This window comes from Oncorhynchus nerka, unplaced genomic scaffold, assembly GCF_034236695.1.
Source record: "Oncorhynchus nerka isolate Pitt River unplaced genomic scaffold, Oner_Uvic_2.0 unplaced_scaffold_1209, whole genome shotgun sequence".
In the NCBI taxonomy this organism is placed as follows: domain Eukaryota; kingdom Metazoa; phylum Chordata; class Actinopteri; order Salmoniformes; family Salmonidae; genus Oncorhynchus; species Oncorhynchus nerka.
In genome coordinates, this window is record NW_027040125.1 from 43,561 (window position 1) to 63,574 (window position 20,014).

General features: G+C 47.2%; 1 protein-coding gene across 1 annotated transcript in view; it reads left to right on the top strand.

Moving 5' to 3' along the window:
* The window catches only part of LOC135569091 (synaptotagmin-17-like), a 69,047-nt gene that overhangs the window by 35,137 nt on the left and 13,896 nt on the right, over positions 1-20,014 (top strand). The window contains 4 exon segments of the mRNA XM_065015930.1: positions 5,023-5,176; positions 5,707-5,850; positions 7,375-7,449; positions 11,372-11,492. Of these exon segments, the coding sequence (XP_064872002.1) occupies positions 5,023-5,176; positions 5,707-5,850; positions 7,375-7,449; positions 11,372-11,492 (494 nt within the window).

Here is a 20,014-nt window from a genome sequence, read left to right on the forward strand (position 1 = left end):
CATGTACACTTTCCTGCTTTCATATAAGCAGCATGTACACTTCCCCAGGTCCCCTGCTTTCCTATAAGCAGCATGTACACTTCCCTGCTTTCCTATAAGCAGCATGTACACTTCTCTGCTTTCCTATAAGCAGCATGTACACTTCCCCAGGTCCCCTGCTTTCCTATAAGCAGCATGTACACTTCCCCAGGTCCCCTGCTTTCCTATAAGCAGCATGTACACTTCCCCAGGTCCCCTGCTTTCCTATAAGCAGCATGTACACTACCCCAGGTCCCCTGCTTTCCTATAAGCAGCATGTACACTTCCCCAGGTCCCCTGCTTTCCTATAAGCAGCATGTACACTTCCCCAGGTCCCCTGCTTTCCTATAAGCAGCATGTACACTTCCCCTGCTTTCCTGTACACTAAGCCCCTGCTTTCCTATAAGCATGTACACTTCCCCCTGCTTTCCTATAAGCAGCATGTACACTTCCCCAGGTCCCCTGCTTTCCTATAAGCAGCATGTACACTTCCCCAGGTCCCCTGCTTTCCTATAAGCAGCATGTACACTACCCCAGGTCCCCTGCTTTCCTATAAGCAGCATGTACACTTCCCCAGGTCCCCTGCTTTCCTATAAGCAGCATGTACACTTCCCCAGGTCCCCTGCTTTCCTATAAGCAGCATGTACACTTCCCTGCTTTCCTATAAGCAGCATGTACACTCCCCTCCCTGCTTTCCTATAAGCAGCATGTACACTTCCCCAGGTCCCCTGCTTTCCTATAAGCAGCATGTACACTTCCCTGCTTTCCTATAAGCAGCATGTACACTTCTCTGCTTTCCTATAAGCAGCATGTACACTTCCCCAGGTCCCCTGCTTTCCTATAAGCAGCATGTACACTTCCCCAGGTCCCCTGCTTTCCTATAAGCAGCATGTACACTTCCCCAGGTCCCCTGCTTTCCTATAAGCAGCATGTACACTTCCCCAGGTCCCCTGCTTTCCTATAAGCAGCATGTACACTTCCCCAGGTCCCCTGCTTTCCTATAAGCAGCATGTACACTTCCCCAGGTCCCCTGCTTTCCTATAAGCAGCATGTACACTTCCCTGCTTTCCTATAAGCAGCATGTACACTTCCCCAGGTCCCCTGCTTTCCTATAAGCAGCATGTACACTTCCCCAGGTCCCCTGCTTTCCTATAAGCAGCATGTACACTTCCCCCAGGTCCCCTGCTTTCCTATAAGCAGCATGTACACTTCCCCAGGTCCCCTGCTTTCCTATAAGCAGCATGTACACTTCCCCAGGTCCCCTGCTTTCCTATAAGCAGCATGTACACTTCCCCAGGTCCCCTGCTTTCCTATAAGCAGCATGTACACTTCCCCAGGTCCCCTGCTTTCCTATAAGCAGCATGTACACTTCCCCAGGTCCCCTGCTTTCCTATAAGCAGCATGTACACTTCCCCAGGTCCCCTGCTTTCCTATAAGCAGCATGTACACTTCCCCAGGTCCCCTGCTTTCCAATAAGCAGCATGTACACTACCCCAGGTCCCCTGCTTTCCTATAAGCAGCATGTACACTTCCCCAGGTCCCCTGCTTTCCTATAAGCAGCATGTACACTTCCCCAGGTCCCCTGCTTTCCTATAAGCAGCATGTACACTTCCCCAGGTCCCCTGCTTTCCTATAAGCAGCATGTACACTTCCCTGCTTTCCTATAAGCAGCATGTACACTTCCCCAGGTCCCCTGCTTTCCTATAAGCAGCATGTACACTTCCCCAGGTCCCCTGCTTTCCTATAAGCAGCATGTACACTACCCCAGGTCCCCTGCTTTCCTATAAGCAGCATGTACACCCCTCCCCAGGTCCCCTGCTTTCCTATAAGCAGCATGTACACTTCCCCAGGTCCCCTGCTTTCCTATAAGCAGCATGTACACTTCCCCAGGTCCCCTGCTTTCCTATAAGCAGCATGTACACTTCCCAGGTCCCCTGCTTTCCTATAAGCAGCATGTACACTTCCCCAGGTCCCCTGTACACTTCCTTTCCTATAAGCAGCATGTACACTTCCCCAGGTCCCCTGCTTTCCTATAAGCTTTCCTCCCCTGCTTTCCTATAAGCAGCATGTACACTTCCCCAGGTCCCCTGCTTTCCTATAAGCAGCATGTACACTTCCCCAGGTCCCCCCCTGCTTTCCTATAAGCAGCATGTACACTTCCCCAGGTCCCCTGCTTTCCTATAAGCAGCATGTACACTTCCCCAGGTCCCCTGCTTTCCTATAAGCAGCATGTACACTTCCCCAGGTCCCCTGCTTTCCCTATAAGCAGCATGTACACTTCCCCCCAGGTCCCCTGCTTTCCTATAAGCAGCATGTACACTTCCCCAGGTCCCCTGCTTTCCTATAAGCAGCATGTACACTTCCCCCTAGGTCCCCTGCTTTCCTATAAGCAGCATGTACACTTCCCCAGGTCCCCTGCTTTCCTATAAGCAGCATGTACACTTCCCCAGGTCCCCTGCTTTCCTATAAGCAGCATGTACACTTCCCCAGGTCCCCTGCTTTCCTATAAGCAGCATGTACACTTCCCCAGGTCCCCTGCTTTCCTATAAGCAGCATGTACACTTCCCCAGGTCCCCTGCTTTCCTATAAGCAGCATGTACACTTCCCCAGGTCCCCTGCTTTCCTATAAGCAGCATGTACACTTCCCCAGGTCCCCTGCTTTCCTATAAGCAGCATGCATCAAATCAAATCAAATCAAATTCCCCTGTATTTGTCACATACACATGGTTAGCAGATATTAATGCGAGTGTAGCGAAATGCTTGTGCTTCTAGTTCCGACAATGCAGTGATAACCAACAAGTAATCTAACTAACAATTCCAAAACTACTGTCTTATACACAGTGTAAGGGGATAAAGAATATGTACATAAGGATATATGAATGAGTGATGGTACAGAGCAGCATACAGTAGATGATATCGAGTACAGTATATACATATGAGATGAGTATGTAGACAAAGTAAACAAAGTGGCATAGTTAAAGTGGCTAGTGATACATGTATTACATAAGGATGCAGTCGATGATGTAGAGTACAGTATATACGTATGCCTATGAGATGAATAATGTAGGGTAAGTAACATTATATAAGGTAGCATTGTTTAAAGTGGCTAGTGATATATTTACATCATTTCCCATCAATTCCCATTATTAAAGTGGCTGGAGTTGGGTCAGTGTCAATGACAGTGTGTTGGCAGCAGCCACTCAATGTTAGTGGTGGCTGTTTAACAGTCTGATGGCCTTGAGATAGAAGCTGTTTTTCAGTCTCTCGGTCCCAGCTTTGATGCACCTGTACTGACCTCGCCTTCTGGATGATAGCGGGTGAACAGGCAGTGGTTCGGTGGTTGATGTCCTTGATGATCTTTATGGCCTTCCTGTAACATCGGGTGGTGTAGGTGTCCTGGAGGGCAGGTAGTTTGCCCCCGGTGATGCGTTGTGCAGACCTCACTACCCTCTGGAGAGCCTTACGGTTGAGGGCGGAGCAGTTGCCGTACCAGGCGGTGATACAGCCCGCCAGGATGCTCTCGATTGTGCATCTGTAGAAGTTTGTGAGTGCTTTTGGTGACAAGCCGAATTTCTTCAGCCTCCTGAGGTTGAAGAGGCGCTGCTGCGCCTTTTCTTCACGACGCTGTCAGTGTGAGTGGACCAATTCAGTTTGTCTGTGATGTGTATGCCGAGGAACTTAAAACTTGCTACCCTCTCCACTACTGTTAGGGGGGTGTTCCCTCTGCTGTTTCCTGAAGTCCACAATCATTTCCTTAGTTTTGTTGACGTTGAGTGTGAGGTTATTTTCCTGACACCACACTCCGAGGGCCCTCACCTCCTCCCTGTAGGCCGTCTCGTCGTTGTTGGTAATCAAGCCTACCACTGTTGTGTCGTCCGCAAACTTGATGATTGAGTTGGAGGCGTGCGTGGCCACGCAGTCGTGGGTGAACAGGGAGTACAGGAGAGGGCTCAGAACGCACCCTTGTGGGGCCCCCGTGTTGAGGATCAGCGGGGAGGAGATGTTGTTGCATGTACACTTCCCCAGGTCCCCTGCTCTCCTATAAGCAGCATGTACACTTCCCCAGGTCCCCTGCTTTCCTATAAGCAGCATGTACACTTCCCCAGGTCCCCTGCTTTCCTATAAGCAGCATGAAACTTCCCCAGGTCCCCTGCTTTCCTATAAGCAGCATGTACACTTCCCCAAGTCCCCTGCTTTCCTATAAGCAGCATGTACACTTCCCCAGGTCCCCTGCTTTCCTATAAGCAGCATGTACACTTCCCCAGGTCCCCTGCTTTCCTATAAGCAGCATGTACACTACCCCAGGTCCCCTGCTTTCCTATAAGCAGCATGTACACTTCCCCAGGTCCCCTGCTTTCCTATAAGCAGCATGTACACTTCCCCAGGTCCCCTGCTTTCCTATAAGCAGCATGTACACTTCCCCAGGTCCCCTGCTTTCCTATAAGCAGCATGTACACTTCCCCAGGTCCCCTGCTTTCCTATAAGCAGCATGTACACTACCCAGGTCTAGAAATAAATTCAGGAAAATGAGAAAAACATTTTATTTTCATTCATCTGATTTTTATTTTCTTCGTGTCCCTCTGATCATCCCAATCTCCTCCTTCTCTCTCTGTCTTTCTCTCTCTCTCTCTCTCTCCCTCTCTCCTCTCATCCCCCTCTCATCATCCCCCTCTCTCTCTCTCTCTCTCTCTCCTCTCATCATCCCCTCCCCTCTCTGTCTCTCCCTCTCTCTCCCTCTCATCATCCCCCTCCCTCTCGCTCTGTCTCTGTCTCTCTCTCTGTCTCTCTCTCTCTCTCTGTCTCTCCCTCTCTCTCTCTCTCTCTCTCTCCCTCTCATCATCCCCTCCTCTCGCTCTGTCTCTGTCTCTCCTCTCTCTCTCTCTGTCTCTCCCTCTCTCTCATCATCCCCTCCCTCTCTCTCCTCTCCCTTCCTCCCTCTCCCTCTCTCTCATCCCCCCTCCCTCTCCTCCCTCCCTTCCTCCCATCCCCCTCCTCTCCTCTCAGGTATGATTTAATCAACGGCCACCTGGGCGTTAGGGTCATTGAGGCTCGCGACCTGCCCCCACCTCTGACCTGTGATGGAGCCCGCCAGGACATGGCCCACTCCAACCCATACGTCAAGATCAGCCTGCTGCCAGACCACAAGAACTCCCGGCAGGTAGCTTAGTGGTTAGAGAAGCGGTCCTGCAACTGGAGGGTTGCTGGTTTGAATCCCAGCTCTGACTGGAAAAATGTAGTGTGGAGTGAGCTGTCAACTGGAGGTTTGCTGGCATCAGTATCCTAGATTCCATTGCCTGCTGTTGTGCCCTTGAGCAAAGCACTTAACCATACCTAGAAGTATTGCTCCAGGGGTGCAGCCTCATTGCTTTCAGCCTCATTGCTTTCAGCCTTGTCAGCATAAATACACATTTCCATTCTCTGTAAGTTAATGGGCACCCCTCACCTTGGGGCAGCGGTCTAAGGCACTGCATCTCAGTGCTAGAGGCGTCACTACAGGCACCCTGGTTCAAATCCAGGCTGTATCACAACCGGCCGTGATTGGAAGTCCCATAGGGTGGCGCACAATTGGCCCAGCGTCGTCCGGGTTACGGGAGGGTTTGGCCGGGGTTGTAAATAAGAATTTGTTCTTAACTGACTTGCCTAGTTAAATAAAAAATAAATGGACAATAAAGCATTTTTCTTCTTCAGACGGGGGTGAAGAGGAAGACACAGAACCCGGTGTTCGAGGAGCGGTTCACCTTTGACCTTCTGTTCCTAGAGGCCCAGCGCCGCACCCTGCTGCTGTCTGTGGTCGACTTTGACAAGTTCTCACGACACTGTGTCATCGGCAAGGTGAACACCCACACAAACAAAACACACACACACACCAATCCTGTGGAGTATTGATACCAGGGGTATCAAAATGTGATGTGGTTTGATGTGAACACAAATTAAATTCAGGCTATCAGTGCGCCTAACGACAATCGCCAAAAGTCTAATGACTTGTCGTTAGGCACACTTATAGCCTGAATTTAATTTGTGTTCACATCAAACCACATCACATTTTTTAAACATTTTTAATAGCCTTTTCCCATTCATCAAATGGCCGGTGCACTGCACTGTTTCAGATGCACGATCTTAGAGTGGATGAACGTGGGGTTATTGTCTTCTTTTTGAAGTGAGTTATTTGACAATGACTGTTTGTGTTCATCCTACTTTTAAAAAATAAAACATTTTTCTACAGTTTATTGACGTCTTTACCATCAGCTATATAAAATAAAGAGAGTTGTATGCTCTATATATAAACTCCCAGTCATTTATTGGGTAAATCACCAACCAACCGGCATCACCTTCTGGAGTATTGAGCCAATAGAAACAATGTGTGTACACAGGATGTCCCGTACCAGGAAGATACAGTGGCTTGTGAAAGTATTCACCCCTCTTGGCATTTTTCCTATTTTGTTGCCTTACAGCCTGGAATTAACATATATTTTGGAGGGGGGTTGTATCATTTGATTTACACAACATGCCTACCACTTTGAAGATGCAAAATATTTTTTTATTGTGAAACAAACAAGAAATAAGACAAAAAAAACAGAAATCTTGAGCGTGCATAACTATTCACCACCCCCAAAGTCAATACTTTGTAGAGCCACCTTTTGCATCAATTACAGTTGCAAGTCTATTGAGGTATGTCTCTATAAGCTTGGCACATCTGGCCACTGGGATTTTTGCCCATTCTTCAAGGCAAAAACTGCTCCAGCTCCTTCAAGTTGGATGGGTTCCGCTGGTGTACAGCAATCTTTAAGTCATACCACAGATTCTCAATTGGATTGAGGTCTGGGCTTTGACTAGGCCATTCCAAGACATTTACATGTTTCCCCATAAACCACTCAAGTGTTGCTTTAGCTGTATGCTTACGGTCATTGTCCTGCAGGAAGGTGAATCTCTGTCGCAGACTCTGGGGCCTTTCAGAACAGGTGTATATATACTGAGATCATGTGACAGATCATGTGACACTTAGATTGCACACAGGTGGACTTTATTTGACTAATTATGTGACTTCTGAAGGTAATTGGTTGCACCAGATCTTATTTAGGGGCTTCATAGTAAAGGGGGTGAATACATATACACGCACCACTTTCAGTTTCTTCTTTTTTTTAAATTCTTTATAACAAATCATTTTTTAAATTTTACTTCACCAATTTGGACTATTTTGTGTATGTCCATTACATGAAATCCAAATAAAAATCCATTTAAATTGCAGGTTGTAATGCAACAAAATAGGAAAAACGCCAAGGGGGATGAATACTTTTGCAAGGCACATTCATCCCTGTCTGATACATTAGTTCTGTAATGGTGTGTTTTCATTGGTAGGTGGCTCTGCCTCTGAGTGAGGTTGATCTGGTGAGAGGTGGTCATTGGTGGAAGGCCCTGGTGCCTAGTTCTCAGGTAGGAAGAACACACACACACACTAAATGTCTTAGTTCAACACACACTGTCTTAGTTCAACACATTGATCTAAGTGGATTCTTCCCTTTGGATGTGAAACCGTTATCAAGCTCCTCAGCCTCTCCTCCTCCTCCTCCTCCTCTTCCTCCTCATTCCCTCGTCCTCCTCCTACTCCTCCTCTCCTCCTCTCAGCCTCTCCTACATAGACATACAGTCATCTTTAGGCCCACTGAGGCCCAATCTGTTGTTTATTGGCCAGGAGAGGCACAACACTGACTGCGTGCGTGCGTGCGTGCACCACAACACCACAACAACAACAACACAACACCACAACATCACAACGTGGCCACAATACCACAACACTGCAACAACAACACAACACCACAACACCACAACAACAGGCAACACCGACCACAACAACAACAACACGTGCACCACAACAACACTAACACTGACACACTGTCCTAGCTGCACATCTGTTCTATTGTCACGAGGGTGGTGAATGCATGGCCCTCGAACACAACAACACCACAACAATACAACAACACCACAGCAATACAACAACACCACAACACACAACACCACAACACACAAACAACACCACCACAACACAACAACAACACAACAACACCACAATAACACCCACAACACCCACAACAACACCACAATACCACAACAACAACACACCACAACACCACAACAACAACACCACAACAATACAACACCACCACAACACAGCAATACAACAACACCACCACAATACTACAACACCACAACAACAACAACACCACAACACCACAACAACAACTACACCACAACACCACAACAACACCACAACACCACCACAACACAACACAACAACACCACAACAACACCACAACACCACCAACAACAACACCACAACACCAACACCACAACAACACCACAACAACAACACAACACCACCACAGCAATACAACAACACCACAATACAACAACACCACAACAACAACACCACCACAACACCACAATACAACACCACAACAACAACAACACAAACACCACAATACAACAACACCACAACAACACCACAACACCACAACAACAACAACACAACACCACAACATCACAACAACACCACAATACCACAACACCACAACAACAACAACAACACCACAACACCACAACAACACCACAACAACACCACAACACCACAACACCACCACAACAACAACAACACCACAACACCACAACAACAACACCACAACACACAACAACAACAACAACACAACACAACACCACCAACAACACAACAACACCACAACCACCACAACACCCACAACACCACCACAAACAACAACACACACAACAACACCACAACACCACAACACCAACAACAACAACAACACCACAACAACACCACAACAACACCACAACACCACAACACCACAACACCACAACAACACCACAACAACACCACAACAACACCACAACAACACCACAACACCACAACAACAACACCACAACACCACAGCAACACCACAACAACACCACAACACCACAACAACACCACAACAACACCACAACAACACCACAACAACACCACAACAACACCACAACACCACAACAACAACAACACCACAACACCACAACAACAACAACACAACAACACCACAACAACACCACAACACCACAACAACACAACACCACAACACCACCACAACAACAACAACAACACCACAACACCACAACACCACAACAACAACAACACCACAACAACAACACCACAACAACACCACAACACCACAACACCACCACAACAACAACACCACAACACCACAACACCACCACAACAGCACCACAACACCACAACAACAACAACACCACAACAACACCACAACAACACCACCACAACACCACAACACACAACAACAACACAACACCACAACACCACAACACCAAACACCACAACACCACAACAACACAACACCACAACACCACCACAACACCACAACAACACAACAACACAACAACAACACAACAACACACAACACCACAACAACACCACAACACCACAACACCACAACACCACACAACACACACAACACCACAACAACAACACCACAACACCACAACAACAACACACCACAACATCGCAACACCACAACACCACAACAACACAACAACAACACCACCACAACACCACAACAACAACAACACCACAACACCACAACAGCAACACCACAACACCACCACAACACCAACAACACCACAACAACAACACAACAACACCACAACAACACCACAACACCACCACAACACCACAACACCACCACAACAACAACAACACCACAACACACCACAACAACAACAACACCACAACAACAACAACAACACCACAACACCACCACAACAACAACACCACAACAACACCACAACAACACCACAACACCACCACAACACCACAACACCACAACAACACCACAATACCACAACACCGCAACAACAACACCACAACAACACCACAACACCAACAACATCACAACAACACCACAATACCACAACACCACCACAACAACAACAACACCACAACAACACCACAACAACAACAACACACCACCATAACATCACAACAACACAACAGACACAACACAACAATACCACAACAACACAACAACACCACAATACCACAACAACAACAACACCACCACCAAAAACACCAAAACACACAACAACAACACACCACAACATCACAACAACACTGCAACAACACCACAACAACAACACCAGAACACCACAACAACACCACAACACAACAACACAACACCACCACAACACCAACACCACAACACCACAACAACAGGCTGTTAAAGAACAACATTATACACACGTACACACCTTGGGTTCTCTCTACTAGAGGGCTCTCTACTAGACACACACTTGCCCTTCTACTAGGGGCTCTACTAGACACACATCCTGGGTTCTCTCTACTAGAGGGGCTCTCTACTAAACACACACCCTGGGTTCACTACTAGAACACCACTACTAGACACACACCCTGGGTTCTCTCTACTAGACACACACCCTGGGTTCTCTCTACTAGAGGGCTCTCTACTAGACACACACCCTGGGTTCTCTCTACTAGACACACATCCTGGGTTCTCTCTCTACTAGGGGCTCTCTACTAGACACACATCCTGGGTTCTCTCTACTAGAGGGCTCTCTACTAGACACACACCCTGGGTTCTCTCTACTAGAGAGCTCTCTACTAGACACACACCCTGGGTTCTCTCTACTAGACACACATCCTGGGTTCTCTCTACTAGGGGCTCTCTACTAGACACACACCCTGGGTTCTCTCTACTAGAGGGCTCTCTACTAGACACACACCCTGGGTTCTCTCTACTAGAGGGCTCTCTACTAGACACACACCCTGGGTTCTCTCTACTAGACACACATCCTGGGTTCTCTCTACTAGGGGACTCTCTACTAGACACACATCCTGGGTTCTCTCTACTAGGGGCTCTCTACTAGACACACATCCTGGGTTCTCTCTACTAGAGGGCTCTCTACTAGACACACACCATCCTGGGTTCTCTCTACTAGACACACATCCTGGGTTCTCTCTACTAGGGGGCTCTCTACTAGACACACATCCTGGGTTCTCTCTACTAGGGGCTCTCTACTAGACACATCCTGGGTTCTCTCTACTAGGGGCTCTCTACTAGACACACATCCTGGGTTCTCTCTACTAGGGGCTCTCTACTAGACACACATCCTGGGTTCTCTCTACTAGAGAGAAAGAGAGAGAGAGAGAGAGAGAGAGAGAGAGAGAGAGAGAGAGAGAGAGAGAGAGTTGCTGTTATCACTCCACTCTCTGAGATAGTCAGACAGACATATCTACAGACAGAGTGATATCAACAGTGTTTTTTGTTTCTAACAGAATGAGGTAGAGCTGGGAGAGCTGCTGTTATCACTCAACTACCTGCCCTCTGCTGGAAGACTCAACGTTGACATCATCAGAGCGAAGCAGCTGCTGCAGACAGACATGTGCCAGGGATCAGGTAAACTATACCTACTAACATACCTACTAATGTACCTACTGATCAGGGATCAGGTAAACTATACAGACTAACATACCTACTAATGTACCTACTGACACACCTACTAACATACCTACTAATATACCTACTAATATACCTACTAACATACCTACTAATATACCTACTAATATACCTACTAACATACCTACTAATATACCTACTAATATACCTACTAACAGCTGCTGCAGACAGACATGTGCCAGGGATCAGGGAAACTATACAGACTAACATACCTACTAATATACCTACTAACATACCTACTAATATACCTAATAACATACCTACTAATATACCTACTAATACACCTAATACCACAATACACCTACTAATATACCTACTAACATAACTACTAATATACCTACTAATATACCTAATAACATACCTACTAATATACCTACTAATATACCTACTAATATACCTACTAATATACCTACTAATATACCTAATAACATACCTACTAATATACCTACTAATATACCTACTAATATACCTACTAATACACCTACTAATATACCTACTAACATAACTACTAATATACCTAATAATGTTATATCTACAGTCTCTATCACAACTATAACACACACCTGACACACGTGGTGTTACATCAGTGTGTCAGGTGTGTGATACCTGAATGACAGAGGGGATACCTGAATAACTGAAAAGGATACCTGAATAACAGAGTGGATGTCTGAACGACACAGTGGATATCTGAACGACATAGTGGATATCTGAACGACAGAGTGGATATCTGAACGACACAGTGGATACCTGGATAACAGAGTGGATACCTGGATAACAGAGTGGATACCTGAATAACAGAGTGGATACCTGAATAACATAGTGGATACCTGAATAACAGAGTGGATACCTGAATAACATAGTGGATACCTGAATAACAGAGTGGATACCTGAATAACATAGTGGATACCTGGATAACAGAGTGGATACCTGGATAACAGAGTGGATACCTGAATAACAGAGTGGATACCTGAATGACAGAGGGGATACCTGAATGACATAGTGGATACCTGAATAACAGAGTGGATACCTGAACAACAGAGTGGATACCTGAATAACATAGTGGATACCTGGATAACAGAGTGGATACCTGAATAACAGAGGGGATACCTGGATAACAGAGTGGATACCTGAATAACATAGTGGATACCTGAATAACAGAGTGGATACCTGAATAACATAGTGGATACCTGGATAACAGAGTGGATACCTGGATAACAGAGTGGATACCTGAATAACAGAGTGGATACCTGAATGACAGAGGGGATACCTGAATGACATAGTGGATACCTGAATAACAGAGTGGATACCTGAACAACAGAGTGGATACCTGAATAACATAGTGGATACCTGTATAACAGAGTGGATACCTGGATAACAGAGTGGATACCTGAATGACAGAGTGGATACCTGAATGACAGAGTGGATACCTGAATGACAGAGTGGATACCTGAATGACAGAGTGGATACCTGAATGACAGAGTGGATACCTGAATGACAGAGGGGATACCTGAACGACAGAGGGGATACCTGAACGACAGAGGAGGGATACCTGAATTAGCACAGACTGGAATATGTTACGGGACTCACCCGATGGCATTGAGGAGTTCACCACATCAGTCAACGGCTTCATTAATACGTACATCGATGAAGTTCCCCTCACAATGACCGTACGTACATTTCCCAACCAGAAGCCATGGATTACAGGCAATAGCCGAAACTGAGCTAAAGGCTATAGGTGCCGCTTTCAAGGAGCGGGACACTAACCTGGACACTTATAAGACATCCCACTATGCCCTTTGACGACCAAGCAAACAGGCAAAGTGTCAATACAGTACTAATATCTAATCCTACTACACTGGCTCTGACGCTCATCAGATGTGGCAGGGCTTGCAAACTACCACGGATTACAAAGAGAAAACCAGCAGCAAGATGCCCAGTGACACGAGCCTACCAGATGAGCTAAATGCCTTCTTTGCTCGCTTCGAGGCAAGCAACACTGAACCATGCGTGAGAGCACCAGCTGTTCTGGACGACTGTGTGATCACGCTCTCCATAGCCGATGTGAGTAAGACCTTTAAACAGGTGAACATTCACAAGGCCACGGGGCCAGATGAATTACTAGGATGTGTACTCAGAACATGCGCCGACCAGCTGGCCAGTGTCTTCGCTGACATTTTCATCCTCTCCCTGACCCAGTATGTAACACCTACATGTTTCAAGCAGACCACCCATAGTCCCTGTGCCCAAAAACGCCATGGTGAGCTGTCTAAATGACTATCTCCCCGTAGCACTCTGTAGCCATAAAATACCTTCAGAGTCATGGCTCACATCAACACCATCATCCCAGACAACCTGGACCCACTCTAATTTGCATACCGCCCCAACAGATCCACAGATGACGCAATCTCTATTGCACTCCACACTGTCCTTTCCCACTTGGACAAAAGGAACACCTACTGTATGCGAGAATGCTATTCATTGACTAGAGCTCAGCGTTCAACACCATAGTGCCTTCCAAGCTCATCGTTAAGCTAAGGACCCTGGGACTGAACACCTCCCTCTGCAATTGGATCCTGGACTTCCTGACGGGATGCCCCCAGGTGTTGAGGGTAGGCAACAACACATCTGCCAAGCTGACCCTGAATACGGGGGCACCTCAGGGGTGCGTGCTTAGTCCCCTCCAGTACTGCCTGTTCACTCACGACTGCATGATCACACACAATTCCGACACCATCATTAAGTTTGCTGACCACACGATGGTGGAAGGCCTGATCACCGAAGATGATTAAACAGCCTCTAGGGAGGAGGTCAGAGACCTGGCAGTGTGGTGACAGGACAACAACCTCTCCCTCAACGTCAGCAAGACAAAGGAGCTGATGGTAGACTACAGGAAACAGAGGGCCGAGCAGCCCCCATTCACATGGACGGGGCTGTAGTGGAGCAGGTGTATACATAGTTATCGTTACTCATGTTCTTTCTCTCTGCATTGTTGGGAAGGACCTGTCAGTCAGCTTTTCACTGTTAGTTCACACCTGGTGTTTATCAAGCATGTGACGAATAACATTTGATTTGAGGAGACCAGAATAACACCTCATATACCACACCTGGGGATCAGGTAATAACTGCAGAAACCTGACACACACCTGGGATTCAGGTAATAACTGCAGAAACCTGACACACACCTGGGGATCAGGTAATAACTGCAGAAACCTGAATAACACACCTGACACACACCTGGGGATCAGGTAATAACTGCAGAAACCTGACACACACCTGGGGATCAGGTAATAACTGCAGAAACCTGAATAACACACCTGACACACACCTGGGGATCAGGTAATAACTGCAGAAACCTGACACACACCTGGGGATCAGGTAATAACTGCAGAAAACTGACACACACCTGGGGATCAGGTAATAACTGCAGAAACCTGACACACACCTGGGGATCAGGTAATAACTGCAGAAACCTGACACACACCTGGGGATCAGGTAATAACTGCAGAAACCTGACACACACCTGGGGATCAGGTAATAACTGCAGAAACCTGAATAACACACCTGACACACACCTGGGGATCAGGTAATAACTGCAGAAACCTGACACACACCTGGGGATCAGGTAATAACTGCAGAAACCTGAATAACACACCTGACACACACCTGGGGATCAGGTAATAACTGCAGAAACCTGACACACACCTGGGGATCAGGTAATAACTGCAGAAACCTGACACACACCTGGGGATCAGGTATTAACTGCAAAAACCTGACACACACCTGGGGATCAGGTAATAACTGCAGAAACCTGACACACACCTGGGGATCAGGTAATAACTGCAGAAACCTGACACACACCTGGGGATCAGGTAATAACTGCAGAAACCTGACACACACCTGGGGATCAGGTAATAACTGCAGAAACCTGACACACACCTGGGGATCAGGTAATAACTGCAGAAACCTGAATAACACACCTGACACACACCTGGGGATCAGGTAATAACTGCAGAAACCTGACACACACCTGGGGATCAGGTAATAACTGCAGAAACCTGACACACACCTGGGGATCAGGTATTAACTGCAAAAACCTGACACACACCTGGGGATCAGGTAATAACTGCAGAAACCTGACACACACCTGGGGATCAGGTAATAACTGCAGAAACCTGACACACACCTGGGGATCAGGTAATAACTGCAGAAACCTGACACACACCTGGGGATCAGGTAATAACTGCAGAAACCTGACACACACCTGGGGAATCAGAAACCTGTAATAACTGCAGAAACCTGACACACACCTGGGGATCAGGTAATAACTGCAGAAACCTGACACACACCTGGGGATCAGGTAATAACTGCAGAAACCTGACACACACCTGGGGATCAGGTAATAACTGCAGAAACCTGACACACACCTGGGGATCAGGTAATAACTGCAGAAACCTGACACACACCTGGGGATCAGGTAATAACTGCAGAAACCTGAATAACACACCTGACACACACCTGGGGATCAGGTAATAACTGCAGAAACCTGACACACACCTGGGGATCAGGTAATAACTGCAGAAACCTGACACACACCTGGGGATCAGGTAACTAACTACAGAAAACTGACACACACCTGGGGATCAGGTAATAACTGCAGAAACCTGACACACACCTGGGGATCAGGTAATAACTGCAGAAACCTGACACACACCTGGGGATCAGGTAATAACTGCAGAAACCTGACACACACCTGGGGATCAGGTAATAACTGCAGAAACCTGAATAACACACCTGACACACACCTGGGGATCAGGTAATAACTGCAGAAACCTGACACACACCTGGGGATCAGGTAATAACTGCAGAAACCTGAATAACACACCTGACACACACCTGGGGATCAGGTAATAACTGCAGAAACCTGACACACACCTGGGGATCAGGTAATAACTGCAGAAACCTGACACACACCTGGGGATCAGGTAATAACTGCAGAAACCTGACACACACCTGGGGATCAGGTAATAACTGCAGAAACCTGACACACACCTGGGGATCAGGTAATAACTGCAGAAACCTGACACACACCTGGGGATCAGGTAATAACTGCAGAAACCTGACACACACCTGGGGATCAGGTAATAACTGCAGAAACCTGACACACACCTGGGGATCAGGTAATAACTGCAGAAACCTGACAGGTAATAACACCTGGGGGATCAGGTAATAACTGCAGAAACCTGACACACACCTGGGGATCAGGTAATAACTGCAGAAACCTGACACACACCTGGGGATCAGGTAATAACTGCAGAAACCTGACACACACCTGGGGATCAGGTAATAACTGCAAACCTGAAAACCTGACACACACCTGGGGATCAGGTACCTGCAGAAACCTGACACACACCTGGGGATCAGGTAATAACTGCAGAAACCTGACACACACCTGGGGATCAGGTAATAACTACAGAAAACTGACACACACCTGGGGATCAGGTAATAACTGCAGAAACCTGACACACACCTGGGGATCAGGTAATAACTGCAGAAACCTGACACACACCTGGGGATCAGGTAATAACTGCAGAAACCTGACACACACCTGGGGATCAGGTAATAACTGCAGAAACCTGAATAACACACCTGACACACACCTGGGGATCAGGTAATAACTGCAGAAACCTGACACACACCTGGGGATCAGGTAATAACTGCAGAAACCTGAATAACACACCTGACACACACCTGGGGATCAGGTAATAACTGCAGAAACCTGACACACACCTGGGGATCAGGTAATAACTGCAGAAACCTGACACACACCTGGGGATCAGGTACCTGCAAAAACCTGACACACACCTGGGGATCAGGTAATAACTGCAGAAACCTGACACACACCTGGGGATCAGGTAATAACTGCAGAAACCTGACACACACCTGGGGATCAGGTAATAACTACAGAAAACTGACACACACCTGGGGATCAGGTAATAACTGCAGAAACCTGACACACCTGGGGATCAGGTAATAACTGCAGAAACCTGACACACACCTGGGGATCAGGTAATAACTGCAGAAACCTGACACACACCTGGGGATCAGGTAATAACTGCAGAAACCTGAATAACACACCTGACACACACCTGGGGATCAGGTAATAACTGCAGAAACCTGACACACACCTGGGGATCAGGTAATAACTGCAGAAACCTGAATAACACACCTGACACACACCTGGGGATCAGGTAATAACTGCAGAAACCTGACACACACCTGGGGATCAGGTAATAACTGCAGAAACCTGACACACACCTGGGGATCAGGTATTAACTGCAAAACCTGACACACACCTGGGGATCAGGTAATAACTGCAGAAACCTGACACCTGGGGATCAGGTAATAACTGCAGAAACCTGACACACACCTGGGGATCAGGTAATAACTGCAGAAACCTGACACACCCTGGGGATCAGGTAATAACTGCAGAAACCTGACACACACCTGGGGATCAGGTAATAACTGCAGAAACCTGAATAACACACCTGACACACACCTGGGGATCAGGTAATAACTGCAGAAACCTGACACACACCTGGGGATCAGGTAATAACTGCAGAAACCTGACACACACCTGGGGATCAGGTATTAACTGCAAAAACCTGACACACACCTGGGGATCAGGTAATAACTGCAGAAACCTGACACACACCTGGGGATCAGGTAATAACTGCAGAAAACCTGACACACACCTGGGGATCAGGTAATAACTGCAGAAACATGACACACCTGGGGATCAGGTAATAACTGCAGAAACCTGACACACACCTGGGGATCAGGTAATAAGCAGAAACCTGACACACACCTGGGGATCAGGTAATAACTGCAGAAACCTGACACACACCTGGGGATCAGGTAATAACTGCAGAAACCTGACACACACCTGGGGATCAGGTAATAACTGCAGAAACATGACACACACCTGGGGATCAGGTAATAACTGCAGAAACCTGACACACCCTGGGGATCAGGTAATAACTGCAGAAACCTGAATAACACACCTGACACACACCTGGGGATCAGGTAATAACTGCAGAAACCTGACACACACCTGGGGATCAGGTAATAACTGCAGAAACCTGACACACACCTGGGGATCAGGTAATAACTGAGAGAGAAAACTGACACACACCTGGGGATCAGGTAATAACTGCAGAAACCTGACACACACCTGGGGATCAGGTAACAACTGCAGAAACCTGACCCACACACCTGGGGATCAGGTAATAACTGCAGAAACCTGACACACACCTGGGGATCAGGAGGGGAACTGCAGAAACCTGAATAACACACCTGACACACACCTGGGGATCAGGTAATAACTGCAGAAACCTGACACACACCTGGGGATCAGGTAATAACTGCAGAAACCTGAAGAAACACCTGACACACACCTGGGGATCAGGTAATAACTGCAGAAACCTGACACACACCTGGGGATCAGGTAATAACTGCAAAACCTGACACACACCTGGGGATCAGGTATTAACTGCAAAAACCTGACACACACCTGGGGATCAGGTAATAACTGCAGAAACCTGACACACACCTGGGGATCAGGAATAACTGCAGAAACCTGACACACACCTGGGGATCAGGTAGAAACCTGAATAAACCTGACACACACCTGGGGATCAGGTAATAACTGCAGAAACCTGAATAACACACACCTGGGGATCAGGTAATAACTGCAGAAACCTGACACACACCTGGGGATCAGGTAATAACTGCAGAAACCTGAATAACACACCTGACACACACCTGGGGATCAGGTAATAACTGCAGAAACCTGACACACACCTGGGGATCAGGTAATAACTGCAGAAACCTGACACACCTGGGGATCAGGTATTAACTGCAAAACCTGACACACACCCTGGGGATCAGGTAATAACTGCAGAAACCTGACACACACCTGGGGATCAGGTAATTTTCAACTGCAGAAACCTGACACACACCTGGGGATCAGGTAATAACTGCAGAAACCTGACACACACCTGGGGATCAGGTAATAACTGCAGAAACCTGACACACACCTGGGGATCAGGTAATAACTGCAAAACCTGCAGAAACACACCTGACACACACCTGGGGATCAGGTAATAACTGCAGAAACCTGACACACACCTGGGGATCAGGTAATAACTGCAAAACCTGAAAAACCTGACACACACCTGGGGATCAGGTAATAACTGCAGAAACCTGACACACACCTGGGGATCAGGTAATAACTGCAGAAACCTGACACACACCTGGGGATCAGGTAATAACTGCAGAAACATGACACACACCTGGGGATCAGGTAATAACTGCAGAAACCTGACACACACCTGGGGATCAGGTAATAACTGCAGAAACCTGACACACACCTGGGGATCAGGTAATAACTGCAGAAACCTGAC